Source organism: Rosa chinensis, chromosome 3 (assembly GCF_002994745.2).
Source record: "Rosa chinensis cultivar Old Blush chromosome 3, RchiOBHm-V2, whole genome shotgun sequence".
NCBI lineage: Eukaryota > Viridiplantae > Streptophyta > Magnoliopsida > Rosales > Rosaceae > Rosa > Rosa chinensis.
The window spans coordinates 4,445,568-4,465,825 of NC_037090.1; the positions used below are offsets into that span (position 1 = coordinate 4,445,568).

The 20,258-nt window shown below is 38.4% G+C and overlaps 3 protein-coding genes across 3 annotated transcripts; 2 read left to right on the top strand and 1 right to left on the bottom strand.

The window, feature by feature from the left end:
• Window positions 1–4,152: 4,152 nt before the first annotated feature.
• Window positions 4,153–4,491, bottom strand: LOC112193953 (NDR1/HIN1-like protein 10). The gene has a single exon (XM_024334219.1). It carries the CDS (start codon window positions 4,489–4,491, stop codon window positions 4,153–4,155), a length of 339 nt encoding a protein of 112 aa, XP_024189987.1.
• A 6,845-nt stretch (window positions 4,492–11,336) lies between these two features.
• Window positions 11,337–14,189, top strand: LOC112194928 (signal peptidase complex subunit 3B). The gene is made up of 6 exons (XM_024335189.2): window positions 11,337–11,462; window positions 11,571–11,618; window positions 12,679–12,741; window positions 13,406–13,459; window positions 13,666–13,752; window positions 13,864–14,189. The coding sequence occupies exons 1-6, from the start codon at window positions 11,337–11,339 to the stop codon at window positions 13,987–13,989; spliced, it is 504 nt and encodes a 167-aa protein (XP_024190957.1). The 3' UTR covers window positions 13,990–14,189.
• Window positions 14,190–14,859: 670 nt separating this feature from the next.
• On the top strand, window positions 14,860–19,588 carry LOC112193954 (cation/calcium exchanger 5). Its single transcript, XM_024334220.2, has 3 exons — window positions 14,860–15,294; window positions 16,491–17,303; window positions 18,369–19,588. Exons 1-3 carry the CDS (start codon window positions 14,860–14,862, stop codon window positions 19,131–19,133), a joined length of 2,013 nt encoding a protein of 670 aa, XP_024189988.1. The 3' UTR covers window positions 19,134–19,588.
• Window positions 19,589–20,258: the final 670 nt, after the last annotated feature.

Genomic DNA, 20,258 nt, shown 5'->3' on the forward strand with positions numbered 1-20,258 from the left:
GATATTTTATTTACGTTGTTTTAGTTATACAGAAGCTTGATTAATAAACATGCGTAAAGAAAACCATATACCTGTTTTTTGAAAGTAAAAACCATATAGCTAACAATTACGAGATAGAAATTTAATAGATGGTACGAGCTAAACCAAGGCAATTAGAAAACCTAAACTGCAATTACCTCTGATTCTACTAATCAATTAATCTATGCAATTATTAGGAACCTAAACCCCAATTTACACAATATATTACACGTATCAAATTGATATGAAATGAGGATCAAAACAACCTAACTCAATGAAGTATCTACTTAATAATTAGAATCCTAGCTAGACTCATATTTGCAGATCACATAAACACATAGCCCGTACCTACGAGGAGTACGATTACACCTAATTAACCCAAGATATTGTTTTGGATGCATGTGTGATTTTATCTATGTAACAAACACTATGGTTTACAACTAACTTGTGTTCAGATTTGGACCCGGATTTCATATTATTCGAATACGAAATCGAGTTGCTGAAAGAATTAAAACATAAGTTCAATTCTATAAGGATTAAGGAAGCAGATCTAGTATAGAACTTTAGTTCACTTATGTTTGCTGATAATTAATGATTAGGGTTACTTTGATAATCTGAGTTGCAATATGCATGCTTAAGCAGGCAGTTGGTCAATTGGCTTAATTACCAAATAATTGACCTAAATTAATTAACCCCATGTACGACTTGAAAGCCCAATTTACCTCTAATACTAATTAATGCTACTAATTCGAGGAATAACGTTCTACACCAATTACAAATAATAGTTTTAATTGAACTCAATTTAGTTATAGAAACTTATATATATATATATATATATATATAAAAGTTTGTGTGTGACATAATGATTTATATATATATATATATATATATATACAGTCTGTCTTAGGTGCGGACGTCCGTACCGAGCGGACGGTACGGATTTCCTGTTTTCGACCACTTTCCGGCCACATTTTTACATCTTAACTGTTCAGTTTTTAGGTCCTAGTGTATAGATCACCTCTGCAAAATTTCAGCCAATTTGATGATCGTTAAGGCATCCAAAACTGCAATTTACCATTATAAATACGAACGGTTCCGGTTCGACAAATTCGGTCCGTTCGTGTAAAATGAAGTTTTGGATACCTTAACGATCACCATATTGGCAGAAATTTTGTAGAGGTGATCTATAAACTAGGACCTAAAACTGAACGGTTAAGATGTAAAAATGTGGCCGGAAAGTGGTTGAAAACAGGAAATCCGTACCGAATTTTCTGTACGGACGTCCGCACCTGAGAAAATTCCTATATATATAGATATATATATATAGATATATATATATATATATATATATATATATAAATCTGTGTGCGTGTGTGTGACATAATGATACGATACAGTACGTTCCATATTTGCTAGTGACGATGGCCGACGCTCATGATTGGAACAACAATTACGGATGCTTGCTCTTCTGGATCTCCTCTGTCAGCATTGTTCTTATAATTCTTTTGGCTTTCCATCACCCACCACAAACCGTTATACTTCACGTACCTCATGCCTCGCTCATTGAACTCAGCCCCACTGCCGCCGCCTGTTCCGCTGCCAACGTGAGCACCCCTCAACTACAATCTTACCCTCGACATGGCCCTTCGAAATCCCAATTAACCTCTATTACAGCGTTCATCATGACTCCGTGGAAGTCATGACCTATTACAGAAACCAGACGCACGGCTTTGGTACTATGGTGAATTTGAAGTCCTTTGAACAAGAGTCTGTGAACACGGCTCTTCTCACACCGTCGTTCAGGTTGCAGAGCCCGGCGAATAGTCAGCTCGCGGTTGTGGATGAGGATGTCATTGTTGTCAAGCTCTATTTTAGAAACTTGTATTTTATAAAGGAGTGGCATCTTTTCGAATGGAAAGCCAGGTCGGAGTTCGCATGTGAGTTGAAGGTGCCGTCCGTAAGTAATACTACTAATGGACAATCTATCATTACCAGAACTGGGTTTGACACTTATGATCCGTGCATGATGATTCATCATTCTTTCACTTTTTTTGTTGCCATGAGGATTTGTTTCTGCTTGTTGATTTTCTGTCTTTTTGTTGTTTTTTTTTTTAAGTTTTATGTACAGGCTGCTGCTCTGGTTTTGATTATAGTTACATGGTTGCTCTTTACCGTGTAATGGGGAAAAAAGTGGAAGAAAACAGATCATGTATTTGTTTCAATTTTTCATTAGTATTTTTTTTTTAGAATGAATTTTTCATTAGTATTTTAAGATGTTAGTAAGACGAAAAAAGTGGAAGAAGAAAGAGACGTTATTGATTATCATGTATTTGTTTCAAATTATTTTTATAAGTATTTTAAGATGGACAATTCTTAGGTTCACCCTTAGGGTGAATGAGCATATTTACCCCCCCCCCCCCGTTGTCGATTAACATATTTTTACTTAATAAATTTATAATCCAACGGTCTATATCTTAAATTATCCTGTAAATATCATCTCTGTAAAAAAATCAATTGAATCGGAAATCGTTTAATTATCTAATTGAATCAAACAAATGTATGGTTCTAATAACACTTATTACTACTATGATGAAGCGTTCATGTATTTCATAGAAATGAATAACTAAAAGGTCTTCAATTTGATTGATTTTTTACAGAGCTAATCTTTATATTATGTCACATAATATGAATGGTTGGATTAGAAAATTATAAAGTTATTATGCGTTAATCGCAAGAGAGAGTGAATTTTCTCATTCACCCTAGAGGTGAACCTAAGAATTATTCTTTTAAGATTTGTGTCATTTTTATTCCTATTACAACTTTTCTCTCTGAAATAATTTTAGCATATATATATATATATATATATGGATGTGTGGCAGCGTGTGGCGTGCTATTTGCCAAGTCTATGTTTGGATATCTGAGTTGATAAAAGTTATCATCATAATCCATAACTTGGGTTCATATTTGTATCCAAACCCGGATCTCCAAAGCCAAATATTTGGCAAGTTTTAGTTTGGATGAAGCAACACACACACACACACACACACACACACATATATATATATATATATATCTGTGTGTGTGTGTGTGTGTGTGTGTGTGTGTGTGTGTGTGTGTGTATACAGATTCTATCTAGAGCGAGGCATCGCTCTGAAATTTCAGAGCGAAGTTAGGGTTTGGGGTCACTTTTCGGTCGCATATCTACATCTCGACCGTTCAGTTTTTAGGTGCTAATGTATAGATCATCTTTGCAAAATTTCAGTCAAATTGATGGTCGTTAAGGTATTGATAACTGCCTTTTAGCTAGTACGGTTCAGGTTGGACATATTTAGTTCTTCCATTGGTTGAACGATTTAGATACCTTATAGATCATCAATTTGGCTGAAATTTTGCAAAGATGATCTATACATTAGTACCTAAAAACTGAATGGTCGAGATATAGATATGAGACCGAAAAGTGACCTTAAACTCTAACCTCGCTCTGGATAGGATCTGTATATATATATATATATATATATATATATATATTATATGTTCGTACATATGAGTTGCTATAAGTTGAAATATGGTGGAAATGGAACCACTACTAGCTAGGAAGTATTTTAATTCAAACAAACAATATAACAAGACCAAGAGCCGATATGCAAAAATAAGCACACCAAGAAACAGAATTCCAGCAAACAGGAACCAAGGAAATTAAGATGATCCAATAAAGTGCGATAGAAACAGGAGTGCAAAGACTGATATCTAGATCCTTGCATTCAGTATTGGCCGCAGATGGTCAATCACTAATTCCGCATTAGCCCCAATGAAAGGAAACTTTAAGTCGCATGTGATCTCAGAGTTGGCTTTCCAACTAGTGAACTTGGTGGCCGGCCAGTAATACTTGTTCCTGATACAGAGCTTGACAACAATATCAAAATTATCTTTAGTAATGAAACTAGTCGCCGGCACTTCATGTTGGCCTTTGAATGACGGCGTGAGAAGAGTCATAGTCTTGTGCCCTTGGTATAAGTCCGAGTTCAAATTTGCCATGCCAAAGCCGAACCACGTCGAGGTTGTGGTAGTGGTGGTCATCTGACTCAATTTGTAATGGGCCATGACATCAATGTTGTCGTAACAGATGCCATAACGTCAGTTAGGGTTTCGAAACGTGATGTTGAAGGCAAGATTGTAGTGGAGACTAATGGTGTCGTTGCTGGATTGGATGAAGTTGAACTCGGTGAGGGATGCATGAGTCACATGAGACTTGACAATCACAGGAGGGAGATGCAGGAAATGGAAGACTGAGAGAGCGAGAGCGAGCATAATGATGGGGGCAATGAAATATTTGACAAATGGCTTAAGGTCAAGAGGAGCGTCCATGACTAAGCCTCTTAAAGCTCCAGGGGAAGAAGAATCGTCATGCCAATAAGCACGAGGAGGAAGAGGTATGGCCGTGGTTGAGGGCAAAGGAGGACGAGGTACGGCCATGATTGAGATTTGAGAGCAAGGTACAAGGTTTTAGGCTAGGGTTGTTGATGTTTGCATTCTGCTATATACGCATATATATGTAGCTAATGGTTATGTATGAAATTATTAAAAACGGTAAAATCCTCAAATAGTACCCGAATGATCACGAAATGCACTTTTTGGTACCTATAAATTTTTAGAGAGTCTATCTAGTGGTACTTGCACTATTCTTACGTTAGCCCCTATAGTACTTCCGTCCATTATTCCGTTAAAAAAGCCCATATGGCGGCCATGTGAAACTCATGTGAGTAAAGTAACAAGGGTAAAATAGTCTTTTCATTCATATATAGAATTATAATATATAATATATTAAAGGTCTATAATTAAAAAGTAATTTGGCACATAAAAATTTAATATATATTCATTTGGTCAACTAATGAGATAATTTTTTCTCAAACAATTAATAGGATTAACCAATGGAAGTAGTAAGTAAATGTAGAAAAAGACCCTAAGCGCCGCTATGGACGCCAGAAACCCTAAAACCGGTACCACAACTGCCGCTAGTCAAGCATGCGCTGCTGCTATCCCAACCATGGAAGATGTGACGGCCTCCTTCGCGCCTCCCTTGCCCTAGCTACGAACGAAGTTGTTGATCTTTCCCAATCTGTGAACTCTGCTACACGAAGGGGATCACAAGCATACTTGCTGGTTCGGCCGCTAGCAGCCAAGCCTGTGCCACTGCAGGACCTTTGACAGTTCTTTTGTCGTGTGTGGGTCATAGAAAAGGATTTTAAGATCCAAGAGAGACCGGAGAACAGGTTCATCATTGCTTTTGATCTCACTTGAGATCGTAACAAAGTGTTACGTGGCGGGCCTTGGCGTTTCAATCAAGCCCAGGTTGTTATGCAGGAATATGATGGGACAACGCCGCCACAATCGGTGCCCTTGGATGCTTTGTTTTTCTGGGTGCGTATCACTAATATGCCACCTCTTTTTTAGGACAAGGACACCATAAGAGACATAGCTGCTATCGCCGGTAAGGTTATTGAATTGGATAACGAACTCTTTGACACTACGGGCAAAATTAGGGTTAGGGTTTCTCATGCCCTGTCCAAACCTTTCTTTCTGATGAAGAGAGTGAAACTGGCCCCGGAAGTTGAAGAAGAGATTGGTTTCTTCTTCAAGAACCTTGTTGGTAAGTGCCACTATTGTGACTTGATTTTTCAAGAGAATGGTATTTGTCCTGCAACAGATGGACAGGCTATTCCAAGGAGGGATGTGAACCCGACACAGAGAAGACTGGAGCTCATGGGTCCATCTATGAGCTTTGAACAAAGTCAGTTTGCCAATGGTGTATTCAAATTCCAGGGAATCCAGACTCTGGTCTTACCCTCACTTGCACGGTCTTTCTTTCACCCGAAAGGGTAGGGTGGATGTAGGCCTGTAATTCTAAGGGGTTCAGACAGCAAATCGTTATCCAGTAAAGATGTGGAGGATACCACGCTGGCTTTAGTCTCCATTGAAGCGGAGGCTCCTTCCAAGCGTGACAAACAACCTGATTATCAGTCCCCCATAAAGCTCAAGGTGCTCCTGCCTGAGCTGTTCACTCACGCGGGCAGTGCTAAGGCTCCAACCAAAAAATTAAAGATGCCGGAGTTTAGCTCCAAATTTAATGCTCGTTCACTGGGTTTGATCGAAGCTCCAGGAAGCATTTTGGTACCTAAGTCTGAGGGGGTTGGTACTGTTGAAACAAAGAGGAAGCGTGGAAGACCTCTTGGAGCAAAGAACAAGAACCCCCCAAAACAGAAGAAGGTTGATGCTGCACAGGAAGCGAGCTTTGATTTCCTAACTAAACCTCCTAGCCCTAGTGTCAAGGGCAAGGGGAAAATTTAGAGTTACTTTATTTTTTGATACTCGGCCTATTTTCTATGTTTTTATTTTCATAGTTTATAGGCTTGCTTTTAATAAGTGAGCATGGGTGTTCGTTAATGAGTGGTACTAGTCCTATATACCACATTTTCTTATTTGCCCTCTGTTTTTCAAGACCGTGGAAATGTATGTAATGTACTACTCTAGCTTGAGACTATTAATGAGAAATGTTGGATTTCATTCAAAAAAAAATGTAGATATTCACTAATTAAATTCAATTTTAGCTCTTTTTTTTTTAACCAAGTTTAATTTAGTTTTATAAAAAATTTGTAAAAAAGATATGAAAATGAGTTTTTATGATTTTATCCCTTCTTTAACGGAATAATTGATTGAAGTACTAAAAGGGCTAACAGAGAGGTACTATAGGTACCACTAGACTCCCTGAAAATTTGTAGGTACCAAAAAGTGCATTTCGTGATAATTCAGGTACCATTTGAGGATTTTACCCTTATTAAAATTCTCATGTTTCCTTTTCTTGATCTCGATCTTTTTTCTTTAGGTAAGATATCTTAATCTGTTCTTGCAAGGAAATAGCAGATTGACAGCCTCATGCTTCTATAGCCACTGCACTAACCCTAAACCCTAAACCCTAGCTGCATTTCGGGTTGGCCAAGACCCGCCACTAGCCCAGTTCCATTAAGGAAGACCTGATTTGCCATTAGATGGTTCGAACAGTAGAACAAGAGATCAGAGCATGAGATGAGGATTTTAAGTCCATCGGCCAAGCCTAGGTTGTAAAATTTACATGTTGTGAAATAGGTAAATCCCATAAAGAAGAAAAGAAACAAGCACGTTTCTAGATGAAATTGCCTTTACTTGCATTTAGGACGAGCACAACACATGTGGGTGTGGTCAATTAATTTGACCATGCAATCAAGGCAATTAAAGAAAAGTAATGGCAGCAGTAAGTGCGATAGTTAATGTAGCCGTAAATGCGACGGTTAATGTGACATTTAGTGTGACAATCATGGCCGCCAATAAGTGAAGGTTATTACAGGATTAAGTGCGGCCTTATTGGCGACTTGCCATCCAAGTTATCGGTATCTTGCCATGCAAGTTTACTTGCAGCCCAAGTTGTAAGTCGCCTATAAAAGGAAAGCAGAACCTCCAGGTATGGCATGGAACTCTAATTGAAACTTCTGTACTTGACTCAGAAAAATAATGACTTAGGCATCGGAGGGTCTTTTGCAGGTACCCCCCCTCCTCTCTCACACCGATGGCGAAGAGGAGTCTCCGCTACCTCATTAAAGCCAAGAAGCGAAGGGAGGTTACAGAGAGTGGCTGCGAAGGGAGGTTACGTTGGGAGGCGACAGAGAGAGGTTACAAAGTGGAGAGAAGTCACGGAGCGGTGATGAGTTACAAAGCCAAGAGGAGTCTTTGCTTTGTCAACATCAAGTCAATGAAGAATAGAAACCTCTCGATTGTCCCCGGTTCAGCTTCCGCTCTAGTCCGCAATAATTGTTGGGTCAAATTCCTAATCGAAAATTTTCACCTCCAACAACACACTCTATATCAATAACGTAGGACTGGAGCACGACATGTCACATGAATGTGCTCAGATTTTGAATTTTAAAAGTATTTCTAAAACTTGAACGTGCATATGATTTGATGGGCTAAATAAGCACGAAATGAATCCGGTTGAGACAAAAAATAAACCCAATATAAATATGATTTCTAAGTTTCTTGGGAAGCGATTTTGCAAATCTGAATCTTGGAATGAACTTGCACCATTGAATTGGGTTTGCAAATTTCCTTGATACATTATTGATTATTGTTAGGTTCATCTCAAACTATCAAAGCAATTTGGACCGCTTTTGTTTAAGCCTATAAATATCTAGTACAAGAATGGATTTCTTTTCCAAATCAAAAGAGAATTTTGGTAGCCAATTAGTAAATAAAAAAAGAACTAATTTTAGTTTACCCTCCTGAGGTTTGGGGGTGTCATCATTTCACCCCTTCTACTTTCAATTTTGAATTTTTACCCCCTAAACTTTCCAATTTCAATCAGCCGTGTCCAATTTGTACTATTCCGTCCAAATTGGACGTTGAGTTTGACTTTTGAGGGCTAAAATGGTCATTTCAACATAAAAAATTAAAAAAATAATTTATTATTATTATTTTTTTCTGTTTCTTCATTTTTTTATATTTTTTTTTTATTTTGTCTTCAACCTATACACCACAAGTTATAATAGGTTTATAAAAAAAAAAAAAAATACTCTACGTGGTTGAAAGTCGCTCTTTGGTCTACGATATTTGTAATATATCTCTGATAAAGTGAAGAATTTTAGGATATATCCCCAATAAAGTGAAGAAATATTTATAAAAAATATTTGTACATAAAAAATAATTTTACACTTTATTTGTAAATAAATATCTATATATCCCCAATAAAGTGAAGAAATATTTGTGTAAAATGATTTTTGGTCTACGATATTTGTGATATATCTCCAATAAATTGAAGAATGTTATGATATATCCCCAATAAAGTGAAGAAATATCTGTGTAAAATCATTTTTTACAGATATTTATTTACAGATAAAGTGTAAAATTATTTTTTACAGATATTTCTTCACTTTATTGGGGATATATCCTAAATTTTTTATTTTATCGGAGATATGTCACAAATATTGTAGACCAACGAGCGGCTTTCAACTACCTAGAGTATTTTTTTTTGTTTTTATAAGGGTCCTTGACCCAAAGCCCCAAAATCAACTAAAATTGTCCCACTTACCCCAGCAACAAATTTTAATTCCCACTAACCCAATTTGAAGCAAAATGACGATTTTAGCCTTAGCCTAATTAAAAATTACATTTTCTCATACTCATCTCTCTCTCTTCCCCACCTCCTCCCCGGCACAATTCTCTCTCTCTCTCTCCCCCCCCGATGCGGCGTCGAACTCTGGCATCACTCTTGAAGCTCCGGTCGGAGCTACCTAAAGACGATGAAGAAGCTCCGGCTTGCCTAAATCACAGACGAAAAGCGCCGGCTTGCCTGAAGACGACGAAGAAGCTCCGGTCAGAGCTAACTCGCCGGTGGCGAACTCGGATCTCGATTTGAACGTCGTCGTTTCTCTCCACTCTATCTCCAGCACGACTCCTCTTTCTCTCTCTTGCAGATTCCTACAATCTGGTCTCCTCGCAATAACAACTTAGGGTTTCAATATGATATTCAGACATTTGCGTGCTCAATTGAGAGTCTACAACTGGGAAAAACCGGCGAAGAAAGGTGCAGCGGTGGGTGCCCAAATCAATTTTTTTTTTTTTTTTTCGGGTCTAAGTTCAGTTTCGGGAGGAAGAACAAGAAGAAGGCAAATTTGACTGTAGGTGCGAAAGGTCGGCGAATAAGGTCCTGGAAGTCACTGGACAAACAGAAACAAAGAACGAATAGAGGTGCGAAAGGTCTTCGTGTAGGAAGAAAGAAGAAGATTGGATATCAAAGGGTGGAAAATAGACTAGATAAGTAGATATGAAGGCGTCCGGGGATCGAGGTTCGAAAAGAATTTTTATTTTATTGTCTTGTTTGTTCACTGCATCAGAAATATGATTAGGGGGCAATAGACATCTATTAAGCAATACATGGCTGATAGACATCTATTGGGGGGCAATAGACATCTATTAGGGGGCAATAGACACCTCAATAGACGTCTATTGGGGGGCAATACATGGCTGATAATTGTCTATTGGGAGGGCAATACATGGTTAATAGACGTCTATTGGGGGGCAATACATGGTTGATAGACCCCCAATAGACGTCTATTGCCCCTTTATTGGGGGGCAATAGACTTCTATTGGGGGGCAATACATGGCTGATAGTCGTCTATTGGGGGGCAATACATGACTGATAGTCGTCTATTGGGGGGCAATAGACGTCTATTAGGGAATAGACGTCTATTGGGGGCAAAAAAAACTTTCAGGTGGGTGGTAGCCGGTGATCGGAATCCGGTGACCGGTGACCGGATTCCGGCGAAGTTGGCCGGAATCAGGCGGCCGGTGACCGGAATCCGGCTGCCGGTGATCGGACTCCGGCGAAGTCCCCTATGGTTTCTCTCTCTTCCATTCTCTCTCTCTCTCTCTCTCTCTCTCTCTCTCTCTCTCTAAGTAACAAATGTGAGGGTAAAATGATATTAAAAAAATAATAAAAACAAAAAAAAATCTTAATGGGGTATTAGGGAAGACCTCCTTAGAGTGTTTTGGGTAAGAGGGAATTAAAAAAACTTAGTGGGGTAAGTGGGAAAAAAATCTATAAAAATGGTGTAAATGGACAAAAACCCTTTATTAAACCTATTATAACTTGTGGTGTATAAGTTGAAGACAAAAATAAATAAATAAATAAAATAGAAAAAAAAACAATTAAAAAAAACTAAGAAACAAAAATAAAATAAAAAAAGGAAGAAATCGAAAAAAAAAACTAAAAAACAGAAAAAATATATTTTTATTTTCTTAAATTTTTTTATGTTGAAATGACCATTTTAACCCTCAAAAGTCAAATTTAACGTCTAATTTGGATAGAATAGTAGAAATTGGACACGGCTGATTGAAATTGGAAAGTTTAGGAGGTAAAAATTTAAAATTGAAAGTACAAGGGGTGAAATGACGACACCCCCAAACCTCAAAGGGGTAAACTGAAATTAATCTATAAAAAAAATAAAAAAACAAAGATGAAGACATAAGCTTTTTAGCTTACATAGTGGTGGGTCCCGCGTACGTGTTATGTCCAATGACTGATGAGTATAGGGCAAAGTGTGACACTCTTTGCTATTTTTCTCGTTTCCTAAATTGGATTTGGAATGTTATGTGATTTATTTACACACAGACTAAAACCAGTCTTCGTTTCTTCAAAGCCCCCAAAAAAAAAAACAAAAAACGCACATCTCTCTCTCTCGGACCAAAAACTCCAGAAAATAACCAGAAGAATCCCAAAAGAGAGAAAGAAGAAGATGCATTCTTTTGGGTACAGAGCCAATGCTTTGCTCACCTTCGCGGTCACAATTCTCGCCCTCATGTGCGCCATGGCCTCCATGTCTGACAATTTCAACACCCCATCTCCCACTTCTCAAGTCCAGGTCTTTTTTTTTCTTTTTTTTTTGGGTAGATCTAGGATTCAAAGATTGTGAATTTGAAATACCCAGTTCGGTTTTTTGGTTCTGATTTTGACTGTTTTGTTTGTTTAGGTGCTGAATATCAATTGGTTTCAGAAGCAACCAAATGGGAACGACGAGGTGAAATTTCGTTTCTTTTTTTGTTGGTTTTTGTTTTGGTGGAGTGTGTGTGTGTGTGTGTGTAAATTAGTCTGAATGTGATTTCAATTTGGTGTTGGGTTAAATGGGTTTTCGATTTTGATTGGTTTAGTCTCATCAAGTTATTAGTTGTCTGTTCTGAATTGAGTTTAAAGGTTGAAACTTTGAGGTTTATTATCTATGGGAATGGTGGTTTTGGGGTCCAAAAAACCACCACTCTATGTTTTAATCCAGGTGTTGGAGGAAAAATGTGGAATTTCAGTGCATATTTTGGTTTCCGTGAGCTGTACATAACGTATACTATGTGAATATTAGGCTCCCTTTTGCTATACATGGGTGTGAGCTCATTGGCTCTCGACTTACTATGTACTAAGATCACTGGCCTTTGGCAGTGTAGTGAAGTGGATATTTCTCCCCAGCTCAAAGGACATCCGTGGTTTGACTATGATAGGTGGTAGTTTTTGTTTCAAGATTAGGGACGGATATAAGAGAACAGAAAAGGGTTGCAACAATTTTCAGTCTATTTGGTTTCGTGACTTTTAAATGCAAGATAGAATATTAACTTCTCGTCTTGATTCTAATACAGTAGTTTCCTTACCTGCGGTTGGCTAGAATTTTAAATTGGAGGCATATATTTGTTTTAATAGTGTTCGAATAACTATTGAAACTCCTTTTTGTTGCTGGAGCGGGGAGTCTGGTGATTTGGTGCAGGTGTTGAGCACTCACAGATAATTACATGTCCACCAGAACATGATCTGAAATCACAATTTTCACTCAATGAGTTACCAATAGAAAAATAGGTAAAAGGAAAGAAGAAGGTATTCAGTAGAGGTCTAGGTCACAACAAAGTTGATGTTTGGAGTAGTACAACTGCTCCAGAGATTCATGGACTGTTGTCCCATCTACACACTTAGGATTATCAACTTTAGATTTCCTTTGTTGACTTATAGAGGCCATGGTAGATAGGTGATTGAGATTTAAAATTGTTTGTATGGAACAAAGCGACAATTTGATATGAACTAATGGTTTTCACTGTATGCAGGTCAGCATGACACTGAATATATCAGCAGACTTGCAGTCATTGTTTACATGGAACACAAAGCAGGTTGGTAATTTGACTACTCTGTGTGTATTAGCTGGATTTCGTTGCAACCTATACCTATACTGTTTCATGTGTGTGTTTTAAGTAGTATTGGGTACATAAGTGGGTTTTTTTTCAGGATACTCTATGAGTACCATCTTGGTCTGAAGAGTAATAGTAAATATCATGCACCAGACTAGAAAAACAAGAGTCAAGTAACTACTTTCAGTTCTATCAAGAAGCTGTCTTTGTTTTCACCTACATTGTTTAATGTGTGTGCTTCTAGTAGTCTTGGGTACATGAGTGGTTTCTCAAGAATACACTATGAGGGTGTCAATGTTAGCTGGATTTTGTTGTTACCTACATTGTTTAATATGTGGTTTAGTAATGGGTAGGACAAGAACCCTGAGGTATCAGTGACAATCATGGTCTAAAGAGTAATAGTAACTATCATGCACAAGACTAAAAAACCAAGACTAAAGTAACTAGTTTAATTTCTATTGAGAATCTGTCTTTGCTATCTTATGCTTTACTGCATTGTTATTGAAGTGTCTAGTGTAATTGAAGTTATGAAATCACACTAAGAGCAATGCAAACTGTTCTGATTTTGTAGCCGGTTTATGTCATGTAGTTGTGTCACATAAATTTGAAGCTGATCCCTTTCTTGTTGTCTTGCAATCTGTGATAGGTTTTTGTTTTTCTAGCTGCTGAGTATGAAACCCCGAAGAATGCATTGAATCAGGTAAGCTATGAATAGCACATGTGCTTTTGAGTTATCTTTCTTCCATTTGTATTTCTGGTTATATATGTTTTGATGTTGATCTTTTTGGTCATTCCTTAGATACACTTATCCACTCTATCCTTTAATTTCTTGTGGGCTCTGTTACCTATATATTATATCCTAATTTCTTTATAAAGTCTTGCTTAAAATGTAGTGCTATTTTACAGATCTCTCTTTGGGATGGTATCATACCTTCCCAAGAGCATGCCAAGTTTTGGATTCATACTTCAAACAAATACCGTTTTGTTGATCAGGTATGGTATCTTCATGGACTAGCTCTTTTCATTCCTCACATTTGTTGCTTAGCTTTCCAATGCAGTTTCTTGATAAATTGAAGATTGTTCATAATTTTGTTCCTTGTGCAGGGAAGCAATCTCCGAGGTAAAGAATTCAACTTGACATTGCACTGGCATGTCATGCCCAAGACGGGAAAAATGTTTGCTGACAAGATGGTCATGTCTGGATATCGCTTGCCACAAGAATATAGATGAGTGTGTCCTGTGTATCTTGTTGTTTGTGTAGCTTTAGCCTCTTTAACAAGGGGATATAAAAAAGGTCATTTAAATTATAGACTTAGAAACAGGGAAGAGTTACTTCTGATAAGAAAACAAAAACAGAGAGGGAATTTTTCTTGTATTTTTGGATTCACTGAACATGTTAATTATGAGAGATCTGGTCTTTAAGCTTGCTAGCTAGCTGTTTCTTGCTTCTCCTCAAACTTGCTTCCTTTTATTTTATCGTCTTTTGATATTTCCTTTTGTTTGTTTGATTGAAAATATAACTGGATTTCCAGATTGTGGAATCGATACTAGTGATCTTCACTAGAAGAGTATGGCCGAGTTTGCTAAAAAGATGAATACGTTCCGTAACCTCCGAACACTCTCCTAATTAAGTAGGAGAGGTTCCAAAGGGACTGCCTAGTTGGAATGATAAGGTTTCTCCTCACATGAATGGGTTCTAATGCCTGCTTTATTTGTTCAGGACTTCAGGGCTTCAGACATTTTGTGGTGTTGATTTGGGTGAACCAAAGCTTCTTTACACAAGTACAACTCCGGTCCAAACCTAAACCATCACCAGTAACACCACCACAATCAACAACAATGGCAATATAGCGGGTTTTGGGAAATATGACTTTTAGGATTATATGTTATTCCTAGTTGAGGTTTATATCAATAATGGCAATGGGAAAATCAATATGTTTAGGAATCCTAAAAACTTTGGGAAAACCAATGCTCTGCTTTATATACTCCTAGTACAAATTGGTTTTCCTAATCCAGATATAAGTCAAGAGTGCTTTTTTAGTCTCCAATTCTCTGCCTGAAAGTTTGGTTCTAGTTAGCGAATTAATTAAACGTCTAAAGATGGAGAGTTCTAGTTCAAGAGGACGAGAAACATCAGACAATCTGAAACCAATTGTGCTGGCTCTCAAAGCTCCGAAGAGGACCTACAGCGACGATACCACGACGTGCCAGAAGAGACAGAAACAACAAGAACATGAAAAGGAGGAGACAGGAAAGAGAGAATGTGAAGCGACAAAACAAGACCAGCATGATGAAGAGCAGAAGATAAAGAGAAATAAGAATACTGATGAGCAAGAAGAAGCTGTAGATACTGCCCAAGAATGTGAGATAAAGAAAAGAAAGAGAGATGATCAAGAAGAAACCATAGCACTCTCACTAGAAGAAGAGGAAAGACTAGCAGCGTTACTTGAAAAGAAGAAGAAAAGGAAGAGAGAAGACGAAGAAACCTTATCACCCTTACTCGAAAAGAAGAAGATGCAGAAAGAACAAGAAGCAGTAGCACTATTAATATTGAAAAACGAAAAGAAGAGGAGGCAGGAAAAAAAGCGAGAAGCAGCAGAAGACCTTGAAAAGAATAAAAGAAAGAGAAAACAAGAAGAAACCCAAGCACTCTTACTCGAAAATAATAAAAAGAGGCAGAAAGAACAAGAAGAGGAACTAGTAGAAAAAGAAAAACAGAAAAATACACGGAAAGAGGAACAAGAAGCAGCAGCACAAGACCTTGAAAACAAAAGGACGAAAAGAAAGAGAGAACAAGAACTCTTACTTGAAAGGAAGAACAAGAGGCGGCAAGAGGCGGTTTCTATCCCTGACATAGATGCCACAACTTCTGAAAATCTAGCAATACTTGATAGAAGATCAAAACCTGAAGTACCTGAGGTCCGGGTATTGGAGAAAAATTCTTCTTCTTCTACAAGAGAAGAGACCCTTCAGGGACACAAAAAAAGAATGAGTGGTGCTATGATGGTAGAGGATAAGAAAATTGTTAAGAAAAAAAGAAGCTATAGGAGAAAAAACTTGGTAAAAGGCTCAGCAAATCATAATGACCATGAAGATCACGTAAAAAACTTTGTTCTTTACGACATCCCTGGTCCAATCCCCAACTTGGAAGAATTGCTGAGGGAATTCAACTCTAATGATCAACTTTTCCGCAATTTCTTTGTAGGGGTGCCTGAGATGTGACTAACAGTTTTACTATATATAAGATGCACGAGTTGAATTAGAACTTTCTCTAAGAAAAAAATATGTATGTATGTTTATTGTATACTTCAGAGTAGGGGATATAAAAAATTCTTCTAGGATCCACAATCGATTATAGATAAGAAAAATAGGACAAGTACTTGCATGTATAGGACACTATGCAAGTTTTCTATGGAAGCATTTTAACTATATGTAAGCAGCTTTGAGGCTCTTTGACCTGTAATATTAGAACATGTGATTTCAATTTTCAACCTGAATGCAATTTTTTGGTAGGAAATCAAAGTCTCAGAGATTTTTTTTTTCTCAGAAATTATTCCGAGATTGATTTTTTTATTTTAAAAATCAACCAGAATTAAAAAAAAAAAAAAAAAACCCTGAAAAAATAGACTGATGCTCCAAATAAATTGGTCAAAGTTCAGAACTTGAGAGAGAAAGAGTGATCTTTTGGGTAATGGCATGGCCATCCTCTCTTCCTTTGAAACCTTCACTCTCTCCCTGACACTCCTCTCCATCTTCCTCTTCTTCCTCCTCCTCACTCCCCCAACTTCCACTTCCCCAAACTACCCCTCCCCTTTCCCCCTAACCCCCACAGGTCCCTCCTCCAAACCCCTTCCTCCTCCTGCTCCCCCTCCAATGGCCTCTTCAACTACCTCTGCCTCTTCCCCCAAAACCCTAGCCTCTCTCTCTCCTCCCTCTCTCTCATCCTCCTCCTTCTCTTCTACCTCCTCATCAAAACCGCCCAGGATCACTTCTCCCTCGTCACCACCAAGCTCACCTTCGCCCTCAACCTGACGCCCTCCATGGCCGCCGTCACCCTCCTCGCCCTCGGCAACGGCGCCCCCGACGTCTTCGCCTCCCTCGCCGCCGTCCGCCGCGGCAACTACCGCACCGGCTTCGGCGCCATCCTCTCCGCCGGCACCTTCGTCTCCGCCTTCGTCGTCGGCTTCGTCGCGATCCACGCCGCGCCCTTCTCCCTCACCCCGGCCACGTTCGTCAGGGACGTCATGTTCTACCTGATCTCGGCCACGTTTCTGTTCTACGTGTATCTGAGCGCCGAGATTTATCTGTGGCAGGCGGTGGGGTTCGTCGGGTTTTACTTGTTCTTTGTGGGGTTTGTGTTCTGGATGGACTTGGGGTTGGGCGGAGGAGGAGGAGGAGGGAAGAGGAGCCGGAGTGAGGTGGCGGTGGGTGCTGAGAGTGAAATGCACAAGGGCTTTGTGGAATTGGATTGCGAGATCGGAGAAGTTGAGAAAAGATCAGAGGAGGGGAAGCCGAGTTTCGGGGTCCGGCGAGCTCTGGAAATGGTATGTTTGAGTTCAATTTGTGTTACTTGCTTGTGAATTCGGCAAATTCTTAGTGTATTTTGAACAATGTATATCTATAAATTAATGTAATGGAGTTAGTTTAGAGAAAGTGTCACTTCTTCAGATCAGACTAGGTAGGTTTGGTGGTAACTAATGCTCTAGAACTAGTTGACCGGGGCTGGAAATGTAGTTTTATATCATATAACTTGCTAAATAGCTCAGCTACTTTTGGATTTTGTTGTTCTTATTAGTTTCCTTTTTGAGCTTCAGTTCCTTTATCTTGTAGATATACCTAAAAATGACACAGCTCTGCATAAATATAAGTGCGTATAATCCTGAAGATGAGTAATTTGCATTTTGGAATAGTTTTCAACAAGTGTGGGATTACTTGCTCGTTAGTTTGGACTTTAGATGAGTGAAATGCAAGACACTGATGCAATGTATGAGCATATTTATCTGGCTGAGTAGATGTATGCCAAGGTGTTTTCTATGCTTTACTTTATCACATTCTCATTGCGATCAAGAAATCTGCCCTTGCCTTGTTCCAGAAAACCAAAAAGAAAACTTGGCGAGGAATTGTTTAAGCCTCTGAATTAGTGAAACTTTGGAGATATGAAATGAAGAACATTGAGGTGAGGAGTGGAGAAAGTAGAGGGTTGAATTGAATTATTATTGAATTCTGATGCAGGGAAGTATAAAATAGTATTTTGTAAGGATAACCTGAACGAGAGCATACGTCAAAGTTGCAATATTTGATATCGTTAAATCTCCCGACTAGTGATACAAGTTGTAGAAGCATGTAGTGGAAGAGTTTCCTGGTTATTTCATTATGACATCTCTTCTGATCTTATTGAATTGGGATAAAGCATGAAACTTTGTATTCTGATTGAGCTCAGTATGCTGCTATTAAATTTCTATTAGGTAGCTGGTACCTAAAAAGAGCATTATTCAGTACCTTTCTTCTTCTGAAAATTGTACTACTTAGCTCTCTTTTACATATACAATTGTATTCAGTATCTTTCTTCTTGAAATTGCACTACTAATCTGTCTCTATTTCATATAAAGGTCTCAAAAGTATGGGAGGTTCCGGTCTCGATTCTTCTGAAGCTGACAATTCCACAAGCTGCCCCGTCGGAATGGAGTAGATTCTACACATCAGCCAATATTGCTCTATGCCCTCTAGCACTTCTATATTCTTGCAACTCGTTCATGGAATTCAATCATCCTGTAGCTTTTCTTCTTTCCAACACCCATCTTCCACTATGGTTTGTTGTATTCTTGGCAAGCTCCTCTCTTGCACTTCTTCATTATATAATAGAGAAAGAGCCCCCCAAAACTGAGCAAATTCCTGTATTGCTTATAGCATTTGTTATGAGTGTCTTTTGGATATCCACTACTGCTGGAGAATTGTTGAACTGCCTTGCTGCACTTGGAGCACTTCTGGAGTTGCCACCAGCACTTCTTGGGCTTACGGTTCTTGCCTGGGGAAATTCTGTGGGGGATCTTGTTGCTGATGTGGCACTTGCCAAGGCAGGCCACCCTGCATTGGCCATGGCGGGGTGCTTTGCCGGGCCAATGTTTAACATGCTTGTAGGCCTTGGAACAGCGTTGGTGATACAGACCTCCAATGTTTATCCGGAAGCCTATGAGCTCCAGTTCCATGTGGGTATCGTGATTGCATTTGTGTTCTTGCTTTTGAGCCTGATGGGTTCTCTATTGGTGATCACATGGTGCAGATTCCGGGTGCCTAGGTTCTGGGGGTTCTGTCTTGTTGGTCTCTATGTTATCTTCATGGCAGTTAGCTTACTGATTGCCAAGTTTTCCGGGTGATTTATAACCTAATGAAATTTGGTTTATCATCCACAAAATCCAAGCAACTGGGGATGATCTGGAGCTTCTATATCTTATCTCAGCTTGGTGATCATGTTAACTCTGACATGGATTTTGCATATACAATACAAGCATCACTCATTGACAGTTCAAGAAAGAAGCAATCATGGTGCAAGTTCAAGAATTGGCCACCCGTATAGGTAGAATTGTTTTTGTTTCAACATTGAGTAGGGGAAATTTTTTTAGGCTAGAATTGTTTGGTGATGGGAATATCAATTCGTTGTGATTGGAATATATTTACTGGGCATATTGCAGGGAATATATTTACTGGGCATATTGCAGATATGCTTTGGGTAGTGGCAAAACCCTTTGGCTCTTGTACTACTTGTAACAGTACCAATTAGCAGTGGCAGTTTACCACCAGATGTCAATTTTTTGTTCTTTATTCTAGCAAAGATTACAGATGCCCCTTAACCTCTTTATAGTTTCGTCTGTCATAAAGGTACTAGGATATCAAAGTGGGAACTTTGGGGTTATATTTTCCTGATTAGAATGTTAATAAATTTGGGATTTGGTGTTTCAATGAAAATTGAAGTGGTCCATGTGTAGGTTTTATTTCTCTGTTGGGGGATGGTCCGATGGTAACTGTGTAGTGGTCCATCAGGGTCATGATCAAATTTAAGACAAATTTCAGAAGAAAAAAAAATTGAGCATAACTTGGCTTGGATCAACAATGTGGATATTTTGGTTCATGCAACCAAAGTTCTTATGTTATGACTTTTTAATAATTTACTTTATAAGAAAGAATGAGCTTCATGACACAAAAGGTCAGTTTGTAAAGAACTACCACACTTTTTCTTTTATGATGAGATTTTCACAAATTCAAGTTAATGTTATTTCAAAGTGACTATTGGTTGTGTTCTCAAAAAAAAAAAGTGACTATTGGTTGGACTTTAATTCATGTATCAAAATTAAACTAATTGGAATGGTCACTTAAATTCTCATATATGAGTTTCATTGATTTGACTATAAAAACTAATTTGTCGGTAATCAAGTCAGTTCGGTAAAACAATATCCCTACAAAAACTGTAATTGCGTTCGGTCTAGTCTACCAATCACAGCTCT